The sequence below is a fragment of the Coenobita brevimanus genome, chromosome 87, assembly GCF_032717465.1.
Source record: "Coenobita brevimanus isolate Jiangsu-jjx chromosome 87, ASM3271746v2, whole genome shotgun sequence".
NCBI classification, from domain to species: Eukaryota; Metazoa; Arthropoda; class Malacostraca; order Decapoda; family Coenobitidae; genus Coenobita; species Coenobita brevimanus.
In genome coordinates this window covers 987,943-1,011,703 of record NC_137040.1, presented here as the reverse complement: position 1 = coordinate 1,011,703, position 23,761 = coordinate 987,943, and the positions used below count along the sequence as shown (strand labels likewise).

The 23,761-nt window shown below is 39.7% G+C and overlaps 1 protein-coding gene across 8 annotated transcripts in view; it reads left to right on the top strand.

Moving 5' to 3' along the window:
- LOC145410937 (uncharacterized) overlaps positions 1 to 23,761 on the top strand; it is a 98,121-nt gene that overhangs the window by 901 nt on the left and 73,459 nt on the right. For 6 of the 8 annotated variants that reach the window (XM_080280990.1, XM_080280983.1, XM_080280984.1 and 3 more), the window contains exons 2-4: positions 989 to 1,079; positions 2,513 to 3,307; positions 3,545 to 3,721. In XM_080280990.1, the coding sequence (XP_080137116.1) occupies positions 989 to 1,079; positions 2,513 to 3,307; positions 3,545 to 3,721 (1,063 nt within the window). Of the gene's footprint in view, positions 1 to 988; positions 1,080 to 2,512; positions 3,308 to 3,544; positions 3,722 to 15,487; positions 17,329 to 23,761 lie in introns of those variants that run through there. The other 2 variants (XM_080280988.1, XM_080280985.1) reach the window with 2 other exon arrangements.

Here is a 23,761-nt window from a genome sequence, read left to right as displayed (position 1 = left end):
TGCATCATGTAGTTACAGATTTTCCAAATTTACATACCAAAGTGCACCTGTGAACACAAGAAGCTTAATGTACAGAACATGCACTGTAAATAACTTTGCATCCAAAACTCTGTCAAATAGGCAACATATACTGTTACTAACCAGCCCAACCTGCTCCTTGGGAGTGTGCTCAATAGTGTGGAGTTAAAGTTTGAATTGTTGTGGTTAGGTAGTTAATATTTTCAAAAGTAATTAGTACAAAATTAGAAGCTTAATTTATGAATTATGTATCTGTATCATCCATGATGAAAAGTATGGTGCTTGTTTCATTGCACAGGGTCTGCTTTTGTTAAAATGTAACCTATAGTCTATAGGGACCATAGACCTCCAGTGGCAGGGTAGGAAGGTAAGAGGTCTGGGTGCTGCTGTGGTATACAGTAGTGTGCTAGTGTATTGCCTTGGAAGGACTCGGAGTTGCAGGTTTGAATCTTCGTGGTGGTGGCGACCAAATATTCCATCCTTGCTGTAGGTTCCCACATGCAGGGCTGGATTACCAGGTATAGGCAAAATGGGCAACTGCCTGCCAGGCCATTGCCTATCACAGGCCATCCAGTCTTCCAGAGTGGAATAAATATATGCTTTGGCTGTCCAAAAAAAAAAACTTCCTGTTTTTCTGTTCTCTGTCATTGACCTCATACAGTTTACCTGTGGCAGCTGTAGTGAAGGAAAAGGCCTTGAAGTGGGGAGGCTACTTGTCACATATAAAGTGGCAAAGTGTTTCCTTGTTGATTGTGTTTTGATGCCTTCCTAATCTATGAAATAACAGTGGAACAGCTGAAATTAAAGTGGTTTTGTTGAGCCATTGGTGTTTTAAAAGCATTATATAGACTCAGATGTATGTACTGGCTGTTGCCAAAAATAGATTGGTTATAGTGTAACCTTTTACTGTATCCAAATATTACAGTATTTATTTTCCTTCTTTTACTAAAGTATATTTAATGTTTTACAGGTGTGGCAAAATGGCGGAGGAGCTTCTCTCCTTAAAATGGAACAACCACCAAGCCCACTTTGTGGACATCCTCACTTTCCTGCGGGAACAGGTACCATTGTCTATCTATCTGTCTATTGTCAGACGCCTCAATCCTGTAAGGGGTGATCACGAATAAGTTGCCTTCAAGTCACCCTGTCCAGTGCCACTTCACTGCCTGGCTCCCAGCTCACCCCCCCCTCTCTCATATACCTCTCCACTCCATCCCTCCATCTCATCCTAAGCCTCCCCCTCCCTCCCTCTGCCCCCCTCCACACTTGCATACACTCTCCTCATTAGTTTCTCACTCTCCATGCTCTTCACGTGACCAAACCATCTCGGTGTATCGCTCCTGATGCTTTCTATCACATCCACATCCACACCACAGTGCTTCTTCACTTCCTTATTTGTCAGTCTCTCTCTCCACCTGCGCCTTTTCCTGTAACTCAGTTCCTTTGCTCTCACTCTTGACTTATGCCCTTCCAACAAGGTCCAAGCTTCATTTCCATATGTTAGAGTTGGTATCACAATACTGTCATGCAGTGACATTTTTACTGCCATGCTCCCCTCCCTGTACCTTATCATTGCTTTTAAAGAATCTGCAACCTTTCTTCCCTGTTGTACCCTTTCAAGCAATTCACCCTCTAGACTTCCATTATATTGTATATAATTAAAAGCTCTTTGTGTTAAGTGATAAGCTTATATAACTCTGCATTATAACCAAATGTGTATATGAGCAACATTATTCAACCTCTAGTGTTAGTACTGCATAGTAAGATATTCAACTTTTTACTCATTTATTGTAAGATTTAAATGTGATTGTTAAGTACAGTTCCGTTGGTACTGCATTTACTGTGAAGTGGTGTATTTTCGGATTATTGTGCACACTGTTGGTTTGTGGTATTTGATGTCATTGAGAGAAGTGTTATGTTTACTCAGCATTGGAATGAATACTTTTTTAAAGTTAAACATGTTGATAAAGTACCGGTATTGTGAGCACATTGTAAGAATACTGGCATCATTTCACCTAGAGAATAGTGAATATTCAAGCAGGTGAATGAACAAATGGGAATAGTAAGTTTATCATATTCTGGTCACCATCATTTAAATTCAGTCTGCTCTGCTAACACACGTACAATTGTATTTATGTATTGTAATATAGGTTACAAGTAGTGAAGTAATAGCCTTTACACTGTCACCAAAAACTTCCTGAATACCAGGGCTTGATGGATGCAAAAATGAGCAGAACATATCTAGTCATCTTGGAATACTGTAGTTGGCATGCCTGATTGTGGATTGATGCACTTGAAAATGTAATGCCAGTTTATGGTGCAGTAATAATTACTGATGGACATACACTTAATAGCTGTATTCAGGTTCCTTGATCATATATTTATAAACATAAGGCACATACAACATGCAGACACTCTTTGGTAAATGTGTACAGTACAACAGTTGAATTTTGGTCCATATTGCTTTTCTGATAGCTTTTCTATCTCTTCACAGGAAATTTTCGTGGATGCCACCTTGGCTTGTGGTGGGAAGCTCTACGCCGCCCACAAATTCGTTCTCAGTACCTGTAGTGACTATTTCAAGCAGATGTTCACCAAAAATCCTAGTAAACATCCTATAGTGTTCATGAAAGATGTGACGTCCCGTGATCTCGAAGCGCTTTTGGACTTCATGTATAATGGTGAAGTGAATGTTCCTCAGTCTAGTCTAGGATCTCTTATAAAGACTGCCGAAGGACTACAAATAAAGGGTTTAGCAGTTCCCGATGACCCCCCAGCCCCCAAAAGGGAACGGGATAGGGAAAAACGCGAAAACCGGACACAACTTGACCACCACCACCACCACAGTCCTCCAGCCAAGCGGCCCCGACCAAGGGAACGCTCACCCCCACACTCGTCCCCCTCCCAACAACCCCCAGTCCAAGTCCCCACCAGCAACCCTGCGTCTAGATCTCGCTCCCCTGCCCCTCCAGTCACCCCTGTTGGCGCATCTCAGATTAACATGCCCCCGGTGGAGGCCACACTGGATGAGGACAGCAGAACTAGTGTCCAGAGTGGCGTTAGTGGCCCCAGTGAACAGAATACCAGCACAACTCCTAGTCTAAGTTCCAAGCAAACCAGTGGCAGCACAAGCAGTCAAGCGCAACAACAACAACACAACCAAGATGATACAACGCAACACCAAGATTCAATAGGGCATGGTCCTAGCGGAGGGGAGGAACCTTCACCGGGGCCCTCAGGCTTACATAAACCTCAGCAACCTCCACAGTCAAAAGAGGAGCCTGAGTTTGTAAGTTTGACTTCTTAATTTTTTCTGAGCTGAAAATAATGATAACCACAAACAACTGTATTTGCTTCTTGTACACTTGAACAGTATGTTGATTCTTTGTCATCTGAGTTTGTCCTTTACAGTATCTTTCTGTTTAACTAATGCAGTGATGAAAGTAACTTTGTACCTTTGAGTTTTGTTTAGTGTGTAGATATGTAATAACTAAATGCTAAACCCAAATGCAACTCTACTCCACAGGAAATAAAACAGGAGGATGTGGTAGAACTGGGGGAGGATGATGAAGGAGACTGGGGTGTTGAAGGGGATGGGGGAGGGGGGGAGTCGTCCATAGGGACTGATAACCCCCCTAATTTCCCTGAAGTTATGTTGCCGCACTCGGATGGCTCCATACCACCCTCTGGAGACCCAGCGATGGTGAGTGTTCAATTTCAAGATTTTTCTTATCTTTTATGTGCCAACAGGAAGCAAACTTTTTTTTTTCTTTTTTCCATCTCCAACAGTTATACAAATATTTTTCTGAGTGCTTGTGGGTGTGTGTGTGTGGGTGTTGTGTGTGTGTGTGGGGGTGGTGTGGGTGTGTGTGGGTGTGTGTTGTGGATTAGGAAGATACTTTTAGGTGGTAATGAATGAATGAAGATTTTTTTTTTTAAATGGGAATCTTGCTATTTTTACATTAGATTATTTGTATATAGTACCAGTTTTTGTACAAAGTAGCAGTTGATGTAATCAAGTGAATTCCTGCCTGGAGTACTGGGGTGATAATAATTGTAATTTATGTAATGCATTGGTCAAGTTAGACACTGAAATAGATAGTCATTCATATCTACAGTATACAGAAAGAAAGCCTAGGGATTTGTTTTAATGCCACACTTCACTGTTAGGTCGAACAACAATGATCGAAATGTGACAAGAAAGAGCTTATTTGTTGAAACATGGTGTTGCATTCTATCAGTAGTTGTACTGTAGTTGCAATGCCAGGTTCATCTGGATATAAAATGTTGGACAGCAGGTTTAACCCCTCAGGACCTATGCTGCACAATCATGCTTTTGTGTAATTTGACACTCCAGCCTATCCTGCACGATCGATAAAGACATACAAAAAACTGGGGGAGGGTAACTCCGACCCTTTGGTGACTTATATGGGATCAGACCAATGAGAGCTAGAGTGTCTGGGGTGGTATGGCGTGATTGGCCCCCTAAGGTGGGGGAGAAGGACCCCCCCCACCACCACCGTCACTTTACCTACCTCAGCCCCATTGCATCATCTCCACATAGTCCCCTCCCAACCAACAACACCCCAACATACCCCCTACAGCGATGTGTGCATAGCAACCCTTCTCCCTCCTCCCCTATCCCCCCATCCTCCTCCCTCCTCCAGCCACACACACTCCACCTCCACTTTTCACCTGACTTGTTTTGTTGCTAGGGGCATATGCCAGACTGACATTTCATGCCTAGGGAACACTTCACATTGACACAAGTTATGTATATATAATTATTTACCGTAAATAATGCATTTTCTGTACATTTTCTATTTTTGCCCATGGGGGATTGGTAACTTTTTTGCATCTTTGATGGGCGATTGTGCGATAACTGTTTGGTCAGTCTGGCTGAAACATACATTTACAGGTGTGTAAATTCAGTCTCTCGAAATGTGGAAGAAAAATCGACCCTGTTTTGTGGCTGGAGGGACAGACCTGCTGAGCAAATTGCGTAATTTAGGGGTTAAGTTGCCCCTTGCCTGGTCCACCATCCTCCTTTTGGGAGATGAGGAGAGAGATGAGGGATGTTTAACTAGGCAGCAGAGTTGCTCAGACATATCAGTGCCACTGCGTGATAGTATTTTTCATTAGCATTTCCTGTAACAGGAATTGTACAAAAGTGTACAGTCATGTTTGAGTAACATTAACTTTTGGCCCTTGATTTATTTACTGGTAGGTGTTTGAGCACAATGCATTGTGAGCATTTGCAGTATGGGTGTTCAGTTTTAATTGATGGAACAATTAGCTTGTGTACGTACGGTATGTGAGGAAAATAGTAACTCATGGGTACCAGGTAGTAGCTTCGCTATTTTAACTTGTATAGGCCTGTTAGTTGCCAGCATTCTCAAACAACCCTAACTTCTGTAAGTCGTATGTTATTGCTTCATTAGTCATGGAATTGGAAAAAAAAAAATAAAAAAAATACTGTACTGTATTTTGGTGGCCATTAATTTTTGCATTTATTGTGCACTAGTGTTGCTTAGGGATGCCTTCACATGGTGACATGAGTGTCCTTGGGCAGTTCCTTTGCTTCGTTGTACAATACCCCTCTACCCTCTTCTGATCCCCTGAAATGGAGGATGGTGGACTGCAGGAAGACATCTTCAGCTAGCAGTCTGCTGGGTTTGTGCTTCAGATGAACTTTTGGCTATAATTGCGTTTACTGTGTGCGCCCCATGCTGTACAGTGTTTCAAGTGAATGCAGCACGTACAAGTTTTAGATTATGAACATATTCAGAAACGTTTGAATGAAGTACACAGTAGTTACACGCAAGGTATACTGGCTGTAAAGAAAAAACTAATGATTCAGTTCTTTTCAAAATGTAGTGGAAGGTGACAGGAATTATGGCAAGTAGTTCATGGTTCTGAGGCAGTAGTTCCGCAAGTGTAAGCTTCATAATTGTTAAAGTACATATTACTACCATTGGGGCATTGGGGGAATGGGCCAGGTTACCATAATCCAGAACATTAGTGACCAACCTACATTTTTAGCATCACCAACAAGTAAAGGGGGGGGGGGATGTTAACCTTGTCTTAGTGCACAGGTGTTTGTGGCCAATTTTTCAACAACTAAACTACCAGGCATCAAGATAATTGTGCACCACTTGAAAACAAAAGTATGACTCTCCACGATGCACTTGACATTCTGAAAAAGCGTGAAGCATTCCAATAAATGGGCCAGAAGTGTAAATATTACCCCTGACATAGTTTTTGTTGCCATAATATATATAAATGTCAAGGTATTGGATGTTAGAAATTTCAAGTGCCATCTGAAATGGATACATCTATTGGACTTCAGGAGCATGATTCAGTTCTCATGGTGCTTGGTGTTCATACTATAGTTAAAAATAGTTGTCATCCTTGTTTTGTTTTGAAAACTGAAAAACCTGCACTTAAGAGGGAAGGTAGTCAACATTAATATGCTGGAGAAAGACTAGTTATGCCTGGTTTTGTTGACTGAAAATAATTTGATGTTGAACTCCTTTATCATTGTATTTTTTAAAATGGAAGCTAGAACAGAGGTTTTCAGTACTGAATGGTGTTTAAAAATGTAGTACAGTTAACTGGGGTATATCTTAATAAAGCAACTGGAAACTTGGAATAACAAGGTTGCCATTCTTTGTGGCACTTGCCACCTTTGTGATAGGGTAGGAGATAGCCAAAATCACTTCCATCCCCCTCCCCCCACCATCCTCAAGTTTTTCACTGTACATCTCGGCAATTGTTTGATAGAATAAGCAGTTAGCCAGTTGATTAAGCAACATCCATTTCACATTTGGTTAGCTTTCGTACATTTTTAAGGGCAAGGGCTTAAGCTTGATTATGTACAGACAAAACGGTAGTCAAATACTGTTTAAGTTGTTTTATGTAATGACATTTTTCTCCTCTTGTCACTGCTGTGCAGTATTACTTTACTCGAGGTGAATAATCCAAAAGCTTCCAATAACATTTCCAATGCAGTGTAATTTTATATCACCCTGCCACTTCCCACCTTACTTGGCTTAGTTAAAACCTTTAATAGTTGAAAGGTTAAGCATTATTTAACTGACATTCCTGTATACAAGTAATGTACTAAGTATAGAAGTCTTTAAAGAGATGCCATTATATGATTGCTGACCTCGATAAAAAAGTACACAATCTTCAGTATGCTACTCCTAGCAGTCAGTTGATTGTGTTCCAAAATCTTACTACATACTCTTGTGTAAAGGAACCTCAGGGTTCAGAAAGTGTAATCCATGTATTATGTAAACAGAATGAAATGTCAGTTTTTATACATCCCAAGTTTGGTTGAATTGAAAATTTTTCACAATATACCCCCATCATCACATCATCATTAACGTCTTTGATAATTGCGTATTGATTTGTTGGTTCATAGTGCAGAGAAGATTGTAGGGTATCTAATGTCCAGACCTCCCCCGTTATCGACTATCGACTGGTTACGTTTCTATTAAGCCGTTGATATTGATTTTCCTATGGTCACCATAGTAATGATTATGCAGCCACTCACATGTTAATGTGATTTTTTTACAATTAAAAATGTGTTTCTTTTATACATGCCATTCCACCATTACGCCTGTCTCAGTCAATTTGAATTCTTGTTCAGCTACAAGCACTTAGAATGTTGTTATTTATAAAAGATGGAAGCGAGATGCTTAGATGGAAATGAGTGGAGCCTAAAGTATGCAACTAGCTACATAGCTAAGTAACACAAAGGAGACGGTCTCACACCACTAGCGTACATATTTATGTAAACATTTTATTATCTTCCAGAGGAGCTACAGGCACTGAGAATAGTTTGTTATTTATTAAAAGTGAGTGGGAGATGCACTAGTTAGATGGAAATAAGTAGAGCTGACACCAGGCAGCTAGCTATGTTCATAACAAAGAGACATGCTGGCACACCATCATGCATATTTATGTAGATGTGTTATTTTCCATGGAAGGAGCTGCAGACACTAAGAATATTTTGTTGTTTGTTAAAAGTAAGAGTGAAATGCGTAAGTGGAAATGGGTAGAGCCGAAATAGGGTGACTGGCTGGTTGGCAGGATCGTTCTACCAATGACTGCCTTGGAAATTAGTAAATAATTCCCTGGTGGGGGGGGGGGAAGGTATATGGTCAAAGCCGTTGAAAAAAAAAAATTATCAATAACGAAGGTGTATCATAGGTATACTGTAGATGATCCTCACATCATGTAGACTTTATGTAGAGAAAGTGTTGCATTAAATGATGAACATGCTTCTGGTTCATGGTTGTGATTACTAAGTACAATATTCAATCATTTTAATGCGCAAAAAATAATGAATCAAGCATTGTTTTAAGAAGAAAAAATTTCATTGGAGACTTAACTGCATCATTGCCACAGGAGGCCTCCCCTCAGCCGAGTAAATTGATATGGAAGAAGGAAAGGTAAATCAGGGAGAGATGTTGCTGTGCAAGGGCTGATCCCTTTAGCCCTAATGTTATTTGTGATTTCATTTTGCTGCTACCACACTGTTCTCTCTAACATAAGAGAGCATTGTCATAATGAAGAGTTTAATGAAGTTTATGATCCATCATGTGTGAAAAGTCTACTTAGCTGAATACAACTATGTGGAGAGAGCATGAGTAAAGTTATAAAAGCCCTCACACTGAAGCAGTGAACAGATTGACTTAACTCCCTCACAAGTCCTCAGAGCTGAATAAACTCATTTTTTAGTTTGGAAGAATAAATGAGAAAAATGCCATTGTACTAAATGGGTTGCTAGTCAAATAGATTGAATTGAGGTCATTTCACTGGAAGGAAGATATAAGACCTATTGTAAATTGAGATTTGGTACAAACTTTATAGTTGGCTTATTAAATATTGGAGAATAATTATCATGCATTTACCCATTTATATGCCCAGTATCAAACATTAACTCTGGTTTTGGCACATCCTACAGTGGCTTTTTTTTTTTTTTTTTCGTGGTATGTCAGTGAGTTTAGTTATGTACAAAGTAATCTTACAAATACAGTCACACAACGGATATTAAATAAAAACAGTAAATATTTCTCTTGACATGCATGGCTCCACCAGCAAGGTATCTGAATAGTCAGTCACAGTCGCAGGAGGGAAATGGGCATCTCACAAAGCCCTTAATAGTTGTGTGTCGCTAGGAGTTTCTTCTGTTCCTTCTGACAGTCTTGCTAATATCATCATCATCATCATCATCATCGTCATCATCCGGACCTCCTTTCCCACCATAGGGCAGGGTGAGGAGTAGCAACATCCAGAGAGCCCAAGTTTGCCCAATCCAATGGGCCACACTTCCATTAACTCATCATTCAAGCCCCCTGAATCCTGCATAAATATATTCAGTTTTTGTCATATTGGTTGAAAATCTTAAGCCACTTCAATCTTCTGAGGCCATCATCAGAAGGCTCGTAAATTGCTGTGTCTTGTGATACTAGAAAATGTATCTTTACTTATGACAGTACTAAAGACATTGGAGTAAAAGCAGTAATATGTAACCGGCGTATTCATCTATTAGTCATACTGCATAAAAGTACAGTGTCTGTTTGCTTCTTTTTCATTTTGTTTGTATGATGGTGCCATTCTTAGTTGAAAAAAGTTTTAAGATGCAACATTAGGTTAAAAAAAAAAAAATCACTTGCAGGCAAGGTGTATATACTGATCTTACTATGAGCCCGTGCATTGAGGGCATAAGTATGCAGAAGTATGAGCTTGACAGATAAAAACTAGGCATTGTGTCTTAGGTGAAACTCAGCACAGGCAGAATTCAAAGTTGCTTGTACCCTGAATGCTTAAATGCTTTTAGTTAACTTGTCCCACATATATCTAAGAATTTTATATGTTTAGTACAAGATTTTGCTGAGTTATATTTAGTAGCTGGTTTTCACACAACTGATATGAGCTAATAGCTTTCATATATATATATATATATTTACACAGTTTTTAAAGGCTCCAACATGCTTGCCTGCATCAGCCCGTCACCTAATGGCGGTTCTCCATGCTGCTCGATTTCTGGTATCCATCCTGTTCAGTCCCCTATCCTTAAGCTTTGGATTCAGATGATTGGAACATGATGTACTTTGTTAAAATAATTTTTTGGGGCAGAACTGAACTTAGCTTGCTCTGAACAGGAGTTGTGTGGGTGATTAAATTAAGTTTTGCTGCATGAATTGAATCACCATGATACGTTTTGAGTGCTCCCTTTGCATTAAATTGTACTGTCCTACTTAACATTTGATGTACAGTACAGAGATTAAATGAAACAAAAGTTCTGATACCTTCTTTTGCAGCTGATACTTTTAGAGATTTTGCTTTGTAAAGAGATTGATATTTGAACTGTTATTCCTTACGACATGCTTTACTGCCATCCTAAGCTTGAGGCAACAAACTGATGAATTAAGTTTGTAATGGCAGGCTCTGTACAGTAGTAGTAGTACTGTACTATATGTTGTTAATTGTTTTGCTTCAAATACTTTTATTCATGGTATCTGTTCATTGTCTGGCCATTAATCCCAGCAGTTTCAAGTTAACAAGAATATTAGACTAGTACACATTCTACAGTATAGTAATGCGGAAGTTATTTAGAGGAAAAACTGTTATTGGAATTTTTATACATGCAGCATATGTTTCAGCATTGTACAGTTTGCAGCTTTTGATAGCTGGATCTTATGCCCATCTTCAGCGTAAGGATATATGCATTTAGAAAAACTGAATGCTTGAAACTTGCCAACCACTGTCATAAAATGCCCTCTGTGAACTTGCATACTGGTGCTGTGATGATTTAAATGTGATAATAAACAGTGCAAAATATCTGAATGCCATATCCTTAGTAGTACTGTATTTCATAAATGACAAAATTCCTTGTTATGGAGCTAAAGAATTAGACTTTTAATGTGACCATTTTTTTTTTAATATGAAGTTGCTGGGAAGTGAAAAATGGCTTCCTCAGGTTTTGTTCGTATCTTTGGAATCAGCAAGTTGCTGTCTATAGGGCCAGTGTAGTCTGGTTTCATAATGGTCACATAACTTGTAGAAAGTATTCTGGTTGCTGCTGTAGAGTACTTGCTTACAGTAGTGGCCGTAGGGGTGTTACACCTTCTGGGCAGCAGTAACTAATAATGGACCAAAAGCCATTGGGTACTTCTTGACATACAGATACTGTTTAGAATTTTGGTTTAAATAAATTTTCGCTGATTGATGCATTATTTAGGGTATACGTTATGGTTTTATGGCATATTAAACGCTGGCTGTCTTTCATTGGTGAAATGTAAATTTTGCTTGTACAGTGCTGGATAGTATCCATATATATACATTACTCAGATTATGAGGTGAAATGGAGCCTGCTGTGGTGCTTCATTTAACTGGCAGGAGAGATGCAAATGCACCGTCCAAACCTCTGTAGTACTCCCCACACCTTGAGGCACTATCAGTGTTAGGGGAACATCAGTTTACTGCATGGGACAGCCATGTGGGGGTAGTTGGTTTTGGTTGATGGATCTGCTCAGCCAGACAGATTAGGGTTGATCATCAACAGCTGCCTCTTACTTAAAATGTACAGTAAAATTTGGAAATCCAAAATACTGTGTAGTAAGATTTTTTATTATTACTATTATTATTTTTTTTATCATCTTGCCTTCACAAGTACCATGATTTGTCAAATGCCAAGCGGTCACCATATGTTTCTCTGGGTAACTGACCAGAGTGCACCCATTGTAGCAAATTAGTAGGGTTGTCTCTGCTGACAGGAATACAGTATTAGGTATTAGCTGGGGTATAGTACCTGAGAGAGTCATTAGTAGAACAGGGTACAGTTAAGCCATTGGGTTAATTCAGTCTCTGGTTGTAATGTTTGCTGGATAGTGAGTACATGAAAGAATGGTTGTTTGTGTAGGTTCCATAGGTTTAGTGAGTGTATGTGGATGGATTATTTGATGTGTGATGGTAGATAGGTGAGGTGTATGAGGTATGGTTTTTGTGTGTATGTATTGTTATTTACACATTCTAAACATATATATTTAGTACTCTGTTATTCTAAAACTAAGCAAATACATAAAAATGTTATTCCACTAAGATAAAACACAAACCCTGAATGCCCTTTTCATTGCATGGCAGGTACGAACAGAAAATCACACGGCTTGGAAATCTGTGTCGAGCCTAATGCAGAGAAACTAGCAATTTTTCTTCAAGTCTTACATTTTCAAAGGAAGCAGATTTGAAAAGCTCATGTTCAGAGTTTTAAATTTAAAGTGTTTTATCAGCTTATTGATCTTGCCATGTCTTACCATTGACTGCCTTATCATGCTCAATTTGTTATACATATAAAGCCTCTTGTGTTTAGAGTGACCTATCATAAGTCATGCTGATGCCTTTGCATCATGGTTTTCTTATTTCTGTCACTGTAATCAGTATTTGCTTCCTTATTGAAAAGTTAGACTGAATTTTAGGTCCTCCATCCAGCTACTTATGGCTTTTTATTTTTTGCTCTGCCTGTTCATACTTCTGGAGCTCCTCTTACCACAAACTCCTTTCCTTGGCATCCCAGCTTGTACCATGTTTTCCCCACATCTGTTTGCCTTGAAACCGAGCAATGTATTCAGATTCTCTTCCCTACCTTGCTCTGATCATTCACGTGTACGGTATATTTTCCCTTTCTTGCCTTACCCTCTTCCTTTATAGTTTAACATGTGTGCATGTTTTCTCAGTTTTTGAAGCTTTCAGTTTCTTTTCATGCTTCCAAAATTCTAAGTACTATAATCATTTATGGTGCATAGTGCTGTGATAGCCATCCTTCTTGCAGCCTCTGCTCACTGATGTGTCCTCAGAACTTTCTACATATTTCAGTAGTAGTCAATGCCATTTCTCATGCTTAACCTTCGCCATTCATCCAGTTACCTTCTGTCCCCTTATCCTTGTGCTAGATCTGTTAAATCATACTAGCAGTTCCCTATTGTCATGATTTGGTCAGAGTCATTTATTGTGTTTTTACATCACATCCTGTATATGAACACCATACCACAGTATGTTAGTGTTCACATTATCTTGTCTTTCTCATAATATTCTAAATCTTGCTAGCAGTACGTTCTGCTTCTACATACAGTGATTTCCTAACTCAAAATATGTCCCTCCATATTCTAACTTTTGCAAGCATTATGGCCTGCTTCTATAGTTAGTCTTTGTCTCTCCATATTCTGATTTTTGCAGGCATTATGGCCTCTTAAAAAGTGATCTTTTATATGTCTCTTCATATTCAAATTTTGCAGGCATTATGGCCTGCTTCTATTAGTTAGTCTTTAATATGGCCTTCCATATTCAAATTTTTTAGGCATTGCAGCTTGCTTCTGTAGTTAGTCTTTTAAGTCTTCATATTCTAATTTTTGCAGGCATTACAGCCTGCTTCTATAGTTGGTTTTGTATACATCCCTCCATATTCTAATTCTTGTAAGCATTACAGTCTGCTTCTATAGATTGTCTTTTCTGACTGTGAGGCCTACATCCCATTCTTCAAGCAACGTGTCATGCTTCCCCCTCCCTTACACCGGTAGCAATGTACCATACATAGCTTACTGTGTTTGAGTAACACTAAACCTTTTCTCAACTCATATGGTCACTCTTGCATGCATTACATCCTGCTTCTCCCTACCTTAGCATATTTACGGGAAACTTCTGCATTTCTTCACCTTTTCATTTTAACTTGGCCTAATTTTGCCATCTCTTGAACTTGACTGCAAAGTCGTAACAGCAAATTGAGAGTAGAATATGGTTTTAGTCACAGAGAATGCTAGGAAAAGATGTAGAGCCATAGCACTGTCTTATTCTGATATTGAGTTACATGAAATAAGCTGCAAAAAATATAAAAATATGGGCTGAGTTAAGGTGAATGAACTTTAGTTACCATTTGTTATCTACACTTCACCTAACACAATGCACACAACACACACCAGGCTCACCACAGTCGACAACAGTTAACTGGAAAGGTAAGGTAAAGTGAGATCTTGCTTCCTGTCGGCACTAATTGATCACTCCTCTATTGTCTCCCTGTGCTCCCTGCCAGACTTGATTAGGATGCTTGCATCAAGTTTGATGCAGTATTTTTTTTTTTTTTTTTTTCCTCTGGTAGGCTATAAAGTACTTTTAACCCATGGGATCTGGATGACTTTTTTAGTAAATTTTGATGCTGCCGGATTAGTTGATTCAAATAAGGAAAGGCCTTTCATTTTGAAGGGGTGTATTAAAGCTGTGTCTAGCTCCTCCAGTTTGAAAAGTCAGTCTTAAGCTGAATGAAATTGGTAGATGGCATGAGCAGAATGAAAACAGCACCTCGAGGCTGAATGAACTAATGGCAGTTTGTAATTGTGTAGATGATTTCATTACGTGTTGTGATACTGTATAATCACCCAATACAGTTGTGTACAGTATTGTTTAGTTTCTCAGTCGACCTATATATATATTTTTTATTCTCTAACTGCAATTCAGAAGTGAAGGTGTACCCTAAATTACTGCCTGGTTCAGTCTCACAAATTACTAACTGCTACATAAATACTGTATGTGCAAACTGATTATCAGACTTGATGTTTGGAGAATTCAAGTTGAACTTCAAGGAGCACAAGGAGCATTATTCTGTAAATTTGATAAATATGAATAGTGGTGTTAATTACATGTATTCGTTTATCCCTGTTTGTTTCGTCGGAGAATCTGATTCTCAAAAATTTATTAGAGGAGATGTCAATAAATTATTTGATGAGCAAATTACTCTGGCCAGTGCAGACTAACAAATTGAATAAAATATTCCAATTAAACTTGATATGCCATGTCATGTTATGCATTTTGTTTATTACCTCTGGAAAGGCAACTGGAGTAATTTGTGTATGTAACTGTTGATATTGTTCTTGTGTATTTGATGAGAGGAAATTCCATCTCTGGCTACCATATTATTCATCTCATTTTACAGTTGCATGAATTTCTGTGAACTATAAAGCATTCCAGTGTCTTTGTGGTTTTGTTCACAGCAGTTATTAGTATTGTCAGTCATGATGTCAAGAAGTTACTTTTGATCATGTTGAAACATGATAGGTGGTACCATGGTAGTGGCCTGGAGGTGAAATTTCACTCATTGATTGTGAATGTGTATTTGTAGCTGGTGCAGGGATTAAGTCTTGTCATTCTGCATTAAACGACTTCTAGATCCACTTCTTACTTGATGTGCAAACTGTCTTCAGCGTAGAGGAGTGTTGATACGTCCTCTGCAAGGCAATTCTTCCTTAGTGACATGAGTTAGCTAGGTAGGGATCGAAGGGATGTTGTTCATTATCGGCTGTTGGGACCGGGACGGGGCAGGGCAGGACGGGGAGTGGACGCCAGGGGAAAGACCGGGGCTGGACCCATCGCAGCAGAGAGTGACCTTACACAAGTCTCTCTCCTTTTCCAGTTATTGGGCCCATTTTCCTCTGTGGCGGCTGCTCCCCTCTCTCCTGCGAGCCACGTCCCCCTCCCGGTATCCCGTCAGCCCGGCTCTCACGCTCTGTTTGGTGCACTGGCTGCCAGACTAGGTGCCCCTCCTTCCTCCTCCTCCTCCTCTCCTCCCTCCTCACCCCTCATGGGCAGCTTGGGGGGTGGAGTATACCGGGGACATGCGTCGGGGCGGGGCCGTTACCGGCAGGACAGGATAAGAGCACAAATGAACCTGGTGAAGGCTGAGGCAGCTTCTCTAGAGTCACTTTTGGAGTCAGGGATGCTAGGAGAGTCAGAAGCAGCCCGTGTTGAGGCTAAAGTCACCAGCAAGAGGAATGAGATAGAACAACTACAAAAAGAACTTGAACGCCTGATCAGTGGGCAACTGCGACAGCGGAAGTTCAGGGAGAAGATGAAGAAAAAGATGAATGCAGCTGCGGCGGCAGCAGCGTCACAGGGGCAGTACCAAGGGGCTGAATGGTGCTGATGATGCCCCCTGGCCGGTGTCAATCTGGCCACCGTGTTGGGTGCTGGGGTGGTTGTGCTAGCTGTTAATGTGTCATACTAGTGCCATATTCTTAGTGGCATGGGAGGCTTCATCTTAGGCCTCTTGCTCAGATATTTATTTAGCATATTACACCTTAAAATGATATTTATGCTATTTAAATAAATGTGAAGTTTACATTAGTAATCTAGAGGGGACAGTGAGGTGTAATGTACAGAATAACTTGCTCAGGAAGAGGTGTAAAGGAGTCCCCAAATCCATTTAGAATATGAGCCAAGGTATCTGTTGCTTCAGTAGTGCGTGGTTGGGTTAGAATGCTTTTAGTGCTGCCAGCTAGTCAATAACAGTCTAACATGTGCCAAGAATTTTTACTGATACATCTACAAGTGTTATAAAGTACTGTACACTGGATATGGTAACAGTGTACAGTATCTGTGACATGTGCCACTTATTTAATTCAGATCTTACTTTCCTCAGATGTTCTTCCAGCCATATTATGTTAGTGGTTTTCTTTCTTTTTATTCCACTGGTGTGGAGGTGATGGCCATATATATATATTTTTCATTATTGGTGAAAATAACATGCTTATTAACATAAATTGCGAGCCTTAAAAGTACATTCTGTTCGTTTCCAATAGAGAGGGGGACAACGGTCATTGCTATGGAAGTGAGAGATCTCGGTGTTTGCTGCGTTATGAGATGTAATGGACGGCAGTGTGTTGAGTAGAGCCTGAACCTGATGAATGGTGCCAGGTGAATGTTACCTGGTGCTGGCTGTGAGGTGATGTGCTGTGGTTGTGGCAGTGGTGGTAATAGGGGAGGGCAGCCTGCAGGTCAGAGAGTGATGGTGGTGTTCCTTCATTTGCAGAGGACGGCCTATGGGGCAGTGGTAGGCGAGTTTGTGCGCGTGAGCGGGCCAGGTAGCGGTATGGAGCCCCGGCTGGTGGGTGCGGTGGCCCCAGCCCCGCCTCCCTGCCCCCCCATAACCCCTGCCTCGGTGGCTAACCGTCAGAACCCCTATGTACCCGGCCCAGAGTGGCGGCCTTACTCATGTCGCTTTTGTTTTAAGAAATTTAAGCGCAAGGATCACCTGACTGATCACGAGCGGCTTCACACTGGTGAGCGTCCCTACCACTGCCAGCATTGTGGCCGTGGCTTTGCTCAAAGAAGCAATTGCCGAAACCATGCAGTGCGTTGCCCTGCAGCCACCAACCTCTTGTGAGAACTGCCTTATTCCCAGGCCTCACTGGCCATTTGACCTCCAGAGCTGTGCTTCAAGATTTATGCATAAAATTTACCACTCATATTTTGTGTTGACATAATTAAAAAAGAATTTAGCTTTACATTTTTATTTCTCCTTCATTTGTACCATTATACTAATGGGGGAAGGGTCAGACTTATGCCAGACTCTGTTGAAAGTTATTTTTCTGTACTTTATGAGTTGTAGATACTAATATGAGCTTATGAGATTTTTTTTTTTATAGCATTTTGTGAATGGATTATTATTATTGTTAAATATTTTTTCTGCTGTTAGCTGTGTAAAGAAAAAAACACACACACACACACACACACACACACACACACACACACACACACACACACACACACACACACACACACACACACACACACACACACACACACACACACACACACACACACACTTTTTTTTTTCCCTTTTCTGATTCAGCACTTTCTTGATTGGCAATTACTGATATATGTTGCATAGTTTGAAAAAAAGCTTTAGTAAGAAATGCCTGTGTAAGTAGTTAATGGTAGAATTCAGTTTGGAGGAAAGTTCAGAAGTTATGGCTTTGGGTTTAGTGGAGTGGATGAAGAGAAACACACTGAGGTGGTATGAACAGTCAGGGACAAAAGTTAATAATTTTCCCGTTTCTTACACTTTTCTGGCTAATATTAATAAACTGGTGAAAGCTTGTTTCTCTGCCCATAGATGATTCTCTCTTTAATATCCATCAGGCGATGAAGTGATCGACATTCCATCAGTGTGAAGCACACACACTGGGGTAATAGGCAGACAGTTCCTGGCTTTATATGAGAACAGTTTGTAGGAAAATACATGGTGTTTGAATGCGAAGTAGTGGGTTATGTTGTAACTTTGTGGGAGGAAGAGTTGAACATTTTATTGGTGAAAAGTTGGCAAAGGAAGAAAAGTTGGTTGTGAAAGCAAGTGAATTTTGCAAAGCTGCTTGAAGACACTTCTAAAACAGCGACTTCCAGTGAATTGGTTTTGGAACAAAAGGTGTGAGGAGTGGTTATTAATCTATAGTGCCATCAGTCTTGTAGCTTTCAGCAGATGTGCTTTCACAGTATTTTTTTATACACTAATTAAAAATAGTTTTAAATTCAGTGCCATTGACCATTGGAGTAAAATAACCAGACTGAAAGGATGAAGTGTTTTTTAAGAACTGGATACAGTGCTCCCTTAACATCCACGGGGGGTAGGTAACAGACACCCGCGTTTGTTAAAAATCCACGGATATCTGCTGCACCCCATTTCCTTATATAAATAAAGAAAAACCCTATGTGTATGTTTACAACCACTTTATTTAATACAGAAACACTAAAAAAAGTTAAAAATAATGAATACTACTGTATGGCCTCTTGACTACTCATCCCAGCTCCCTCCTCCAGCCTCCGCATCATTAACACTACCGACAACAAAAATGTTCCGTGAGTAACGGCACCCCCCATTTCCTATGTTCTGTACATCTTTACAAACAATACAGTAATAAGGGCAAGAAAAGCTATAAAAACAGTTAAAATTTTCACTTTACCTGTCCTCGGCAGTGAGAGGAGGGTCATCAGGTTCATCAGGTGTTTCAGCCGTTACCAGCTGATTTCCAATTAGCCAATGACGGAGGCTCCTACATACAAAGCTTTGGTATGACCAACCAGTCACGGAGCTTTCCCCTTGTATCAGCTGGTAAACACAACAAAGCCCTTTGCTGCCAAGATTGCAAAGGAGAACATGGAAGAAAAGAAATAATCCAAGCCCGTCCTAAGTTTTCCCCTGATGAATTAATGGCATTAATAAATGAAGTGGCCACAAGGAAGAGCGTTATTACTTGTTTCACTGGATAATGTCATCACTAAAACAGCCATGAACTGTGCTCGGGATAATGTTACATTTGCAGTGAACAGTGTCAGCAGAGTTCAGCGAGATAAAATGCTTTAGTGAATCCGTCCCTGGTAGTGTATCCACCTGCGAATATTTAAAACCATGTATGTTATATCCATCCGCGGGTATTTAAAACCACGTATGTTAAAAACGCTGATGTTAAGGGATGAGTGTATATCAGGCTAACGGCCTAAGAGTTCAGAGCCAGATAGCTTGGGAGAAGCTTTAGTTCTGCTGATACCATTACAGTCAGACCTTGTAACAGATTTATTGGGGGGGGGGGGAATGTTGCCGATACTGTATATCTGATAGATGGTTGTGTAAGATGTCTGATAGGGACCTGCTATACCGAACCCAGGGTCGGTACAGTATACTGTATATGAATAATGGTCTGGTAGGTACCCTACTCTAGTTGCGACGCACGAGTCTGAAGGTGTCATTATTGTACCTTGGCAACTTACCTGTCAACAGTGCATCTGGTTTAGTGTATACAGTAATGTGATACACTTGCGATTCGTGTATACTGTAATATGTTTGTGTATAATATATTTGTGTATGATGATATGATACAAGTCAGATGCATTGTTGACTGGTAGGTTACCAGGGTATGATAATGACACCTTCAGACTCGTGTGCTATGACTAAAGAACAAGTTATAAGATGATCAGTAAATCAGTATTGTACTGAATGGGATTTGTCTATGTTCCTTGATATATAGTAGATCATTAAGCACCACAGAACTAACTTTGGGCCTTATTTCAATAGATAATGGAAGAATAAGTACCAGGCCTGGGTTCCTAAAGGTCACTGTATGTGCTTCGTATACTGGACCCTTGGTCAGTATACTGTATAGCAAAAGTTATCCGTTAGAGTCAAAGGGCTCATTATATCTGAAGTTTAGTATTCACAGGTCTTAAAACAAGGTTTCACTATTAAAGACAGGCGGCGGGAAGAGTTATGAATGAACGATCCGTCATGGTTGTTTCTGCGTACTTTTATTTATCATCATTGTTTAGATATTTATTTTTTTCCCCACCCACCCGGAGATGGGATGAGGAACATGACAGAAAGGGTCTCACATTTCTTCACTCATCGTTCTGGCCCATGGAATCCCAACCCCTTCACATGCTTCATCAACTCATGCATGCCTCATATTACCTATCAAATGGAGTCAATCCAGTGACGTCAAGTTAAAGAAAAGGGTTGTTAAGCCCTTGTCTTGTGCTTTTAGTATATACAGTACAGATATACTTTACCACATGAGACACAGTGGATTAATTCAAGAAGATAATTGTGAATGGTAACCACCAATTTATTGACAATTGACAGAAGTTGAAGAGATAGATATGACTTTAAGAAACTTTAAATAACATCTTTCTTCAAGGTGAATAAACTCATCTGCTAGCAACTAGAGTATACTTTATTAGGAAATGACCACCCAAAGGCAAAAGGTTAAGAAAGCCCCTATTGAGGTTGGTCTTGGTACAGTTGATGTTTTCTTTGGGATGGAATCTAAACAAGTTACCAAAAGGCAGCTAATGATTTTATGGGCTCCTGGCCTTTGGTTCCTTCTTTTTTGCATATATATATAATATTTTTTGAGCCTCTGTGGTACAGTGGTAGAGTGTTATTGTACACAGGAGAACGAGGGTTTGCGCCCTGCCAAAGTAATAAACTTTGGGAGTGTTCGCCTGGCCTTATACTGCTGTGGTGGACATAAGGGGTGCTGTGGTTGAACAAGTGTTGCATACTATGAAGTATGCTTGCACCCAGTCGGCTTACGTGGACTGATTTCATTTTGTTCACAGACTACACGCCGTCCAAAGTCACTCCAACATTACATTCACACTTAGAAGCACTTCACCATCTCTGCCAGACAGCCTAAGCCACTTGGTAGAGATACATTGGCTGAATCATCCCCACTTTAGTTGGGATAGGCCAGACCTGCAGTGGATATTCAACAGCCAGTGATGATGAAAGAGAGAGAGAGAGAGATGTGTGTGTGTGTGTATATATATATATATATATATATATATACAGTATATATATATATATATAACTTCCCAACTGCTTCTGAACCCTTTGGAAAAATTAAATCTCAGATGTACCACTGAATTGAATTTTTGTTGACACTGGAGCCTTAAAAATGTTAGGATTTTTATTTATTTTTTATTTTATTTTATTTTTTTATTCAATTGGCATGTCATCTTGTCTCTTGTTGTTATCTTTGATATTGATGGAATGTACATCAGTAGCATACAAAGGGATGTAAAGTTGTAATAGGCTAAATAAGTCACTGCGGAAGAGGTATGAAGTGTTCATAAGTAATGAAAATATGCTACAGTTGGGGACTTAATATTTAGCTACTATGGGACACTCTTGAAACTTACTGAATCGAGAAAGGAGAAGCTAGTGGAAGATTTGGGAGAGAGGAAAGAGGAAGATTATTGAGGGAAAGATATGTTGAGAGAAAGGAGGAGAAAAATTGGTATAAAGAGATCAGAAGAACTGAAATTAGGAAATTGGCAAGTGAAGTCAGCAGAGTTCAGAATTTCATATGGCAACACAAAGAAAGTGATAAGAGGACAATGTTGGTGTGCACAAGCACACGTTATACTTTATTTAGCGTGTGGTGAAATGTGAATGTAGTGTTGGATTACTTCCTTTCTCTTACCTGGATATTGAAAAAGATGAGTGTTGTTGAATTGTGAAATGTTCAGGTTACAGATGCAAATGCAGGTTCCCAAATATATTAGTTCTTTGAATGGATATATGGCACAGTACTGTGCATGGCAAGAAAAGATGTATCGTATTGATATTATATACAACACTGTTTAACAAAAACTGAGATTGGAGGAAATATATACAGCACTGTTGAACAAAAATATTCATTCAGTTATTTGTAACAGTGGCATTAGGGTGCACTTCAAGATAATGCGAACCATAAATTTCATCTTGGAAACCAGTTGGCCTTGGGTAGATAGATTGATTTGTGGGGATACAGGTCCTGAACAGTAGCTAATTGGTTACCCCTGTTACATTCTGCTTAGCTGTGCCCCAAGTTGGGGGTGAAACTCAAGGTGCGGTGAACATCAAAAAGTTTGTATCGTTGGATGTTGCATTGTGTGTTTGCATTCCATTAGTTCGTGCTGATGATGTACACACTGGCACACACAAAACATTAGATAGCATTAATGTAAACACCTCCTTGTAATTCATTCTTGAGAAGCGGGGGGGATGGGGGATCGGCTGTCACTTTTCCCCGTGAGAAGACTGTCCATAAGCGAACCTCGTATACTAATGCCAGACGAGTGTTGGGTAGGTCTTTGCTGACTCTTGAATGTATTGGTGAGTTCATTTATCTCAAGTACCAGTATGATATATACTTCTGGTGATGACAGTGAATGCTGGAGGAATCACATGGTTGTATCAGGTTTAAAGGAACAACAGCCTCCTTCGACATGCAGAGGGACCGCCGGGAGGTTTTGAAAGGGTAGGCTGTACACAGTTGCCTAAGAAAGGTGTTTGACAGTGAGACATGAGCAGGAGTAAGATGAACAGAGATTTCAAGGCAATACAGAGTTGTTTGATGGATGTTTATAGCATCGTTGGGGACTGAATTGAGTAGTTTGCTGTGTATAGAAAGTATTAGTGAGGGTTTGCTGAAATTGGCTTAGACATGAAATATCAGGATGGAGTAACATAGCTGTATGAAGTTGTGTGTAAGAGTGGAAGACGTGTGAGAAGCCATCGTAGAAAAACATAGACTAAGTTGTGTGAAACATCCTTTAGTTACTGGTACTAGTTTAGCGAGAAGGGAAACAAGAACTTGTATAACTTGAAGGTGTGCCTGCTGGATTTCCATGGTTTGTACAGTTAGTATGGAAATTGCCATAAAGCAACAGTACTGCTGATAAACTATAAATTTAGTTGATTTTACAAATAAGTCAGAATTTATTTGTGCCAAATGTTGTAATTAAAGTTTCTTTAAGCCTTTTTTTTTTTTTTTTTTTTTTTTTTTTTTTTTTTTTTAAGGTCCAGCTTGGGCCCTCATCAGGTTTACAGTATTAAACAGCTCTTTTGAGTAATTTCAGCACTGAATTGAACAAATAGCTTTTGATTTTTGTCATCATCATTATACCTGTACTGTAATATATCAGTGACTCCACTCTCCCACCTTAGAGTCCCCAAAGAAATCATGGCTGTGACAGAACTACCTTTAGGTTGTTTGGTCTTTTACTAATTTCTCGTTTTGTCATTTTGTCCATTTCTCTTGCTAATTATACTGTTCCATTCTCAGCCTCACCCCCTGTTGCACTTTCCTGTTGCTAGTTGTAAAAAATAAATTAAAATTATTACCAGTACATTGTTATTATTATTTCATTGTTATTATTATTTCATTATTATTATTGTTATTATTATTATTGTTATTATTATTATTTATTATTATTATTATTATTATTATTATTCCCAACACAGTACTTCCTTATGGGAACGTATGAAGAGGGATGGCCTTGACAGATGCCTCCAGGTTACCCTATCCTTACACACTTCTTTCACTGTCCAACACTCTTCTTTCTCCTCGTCCTCCCTTTCACCAGTAGG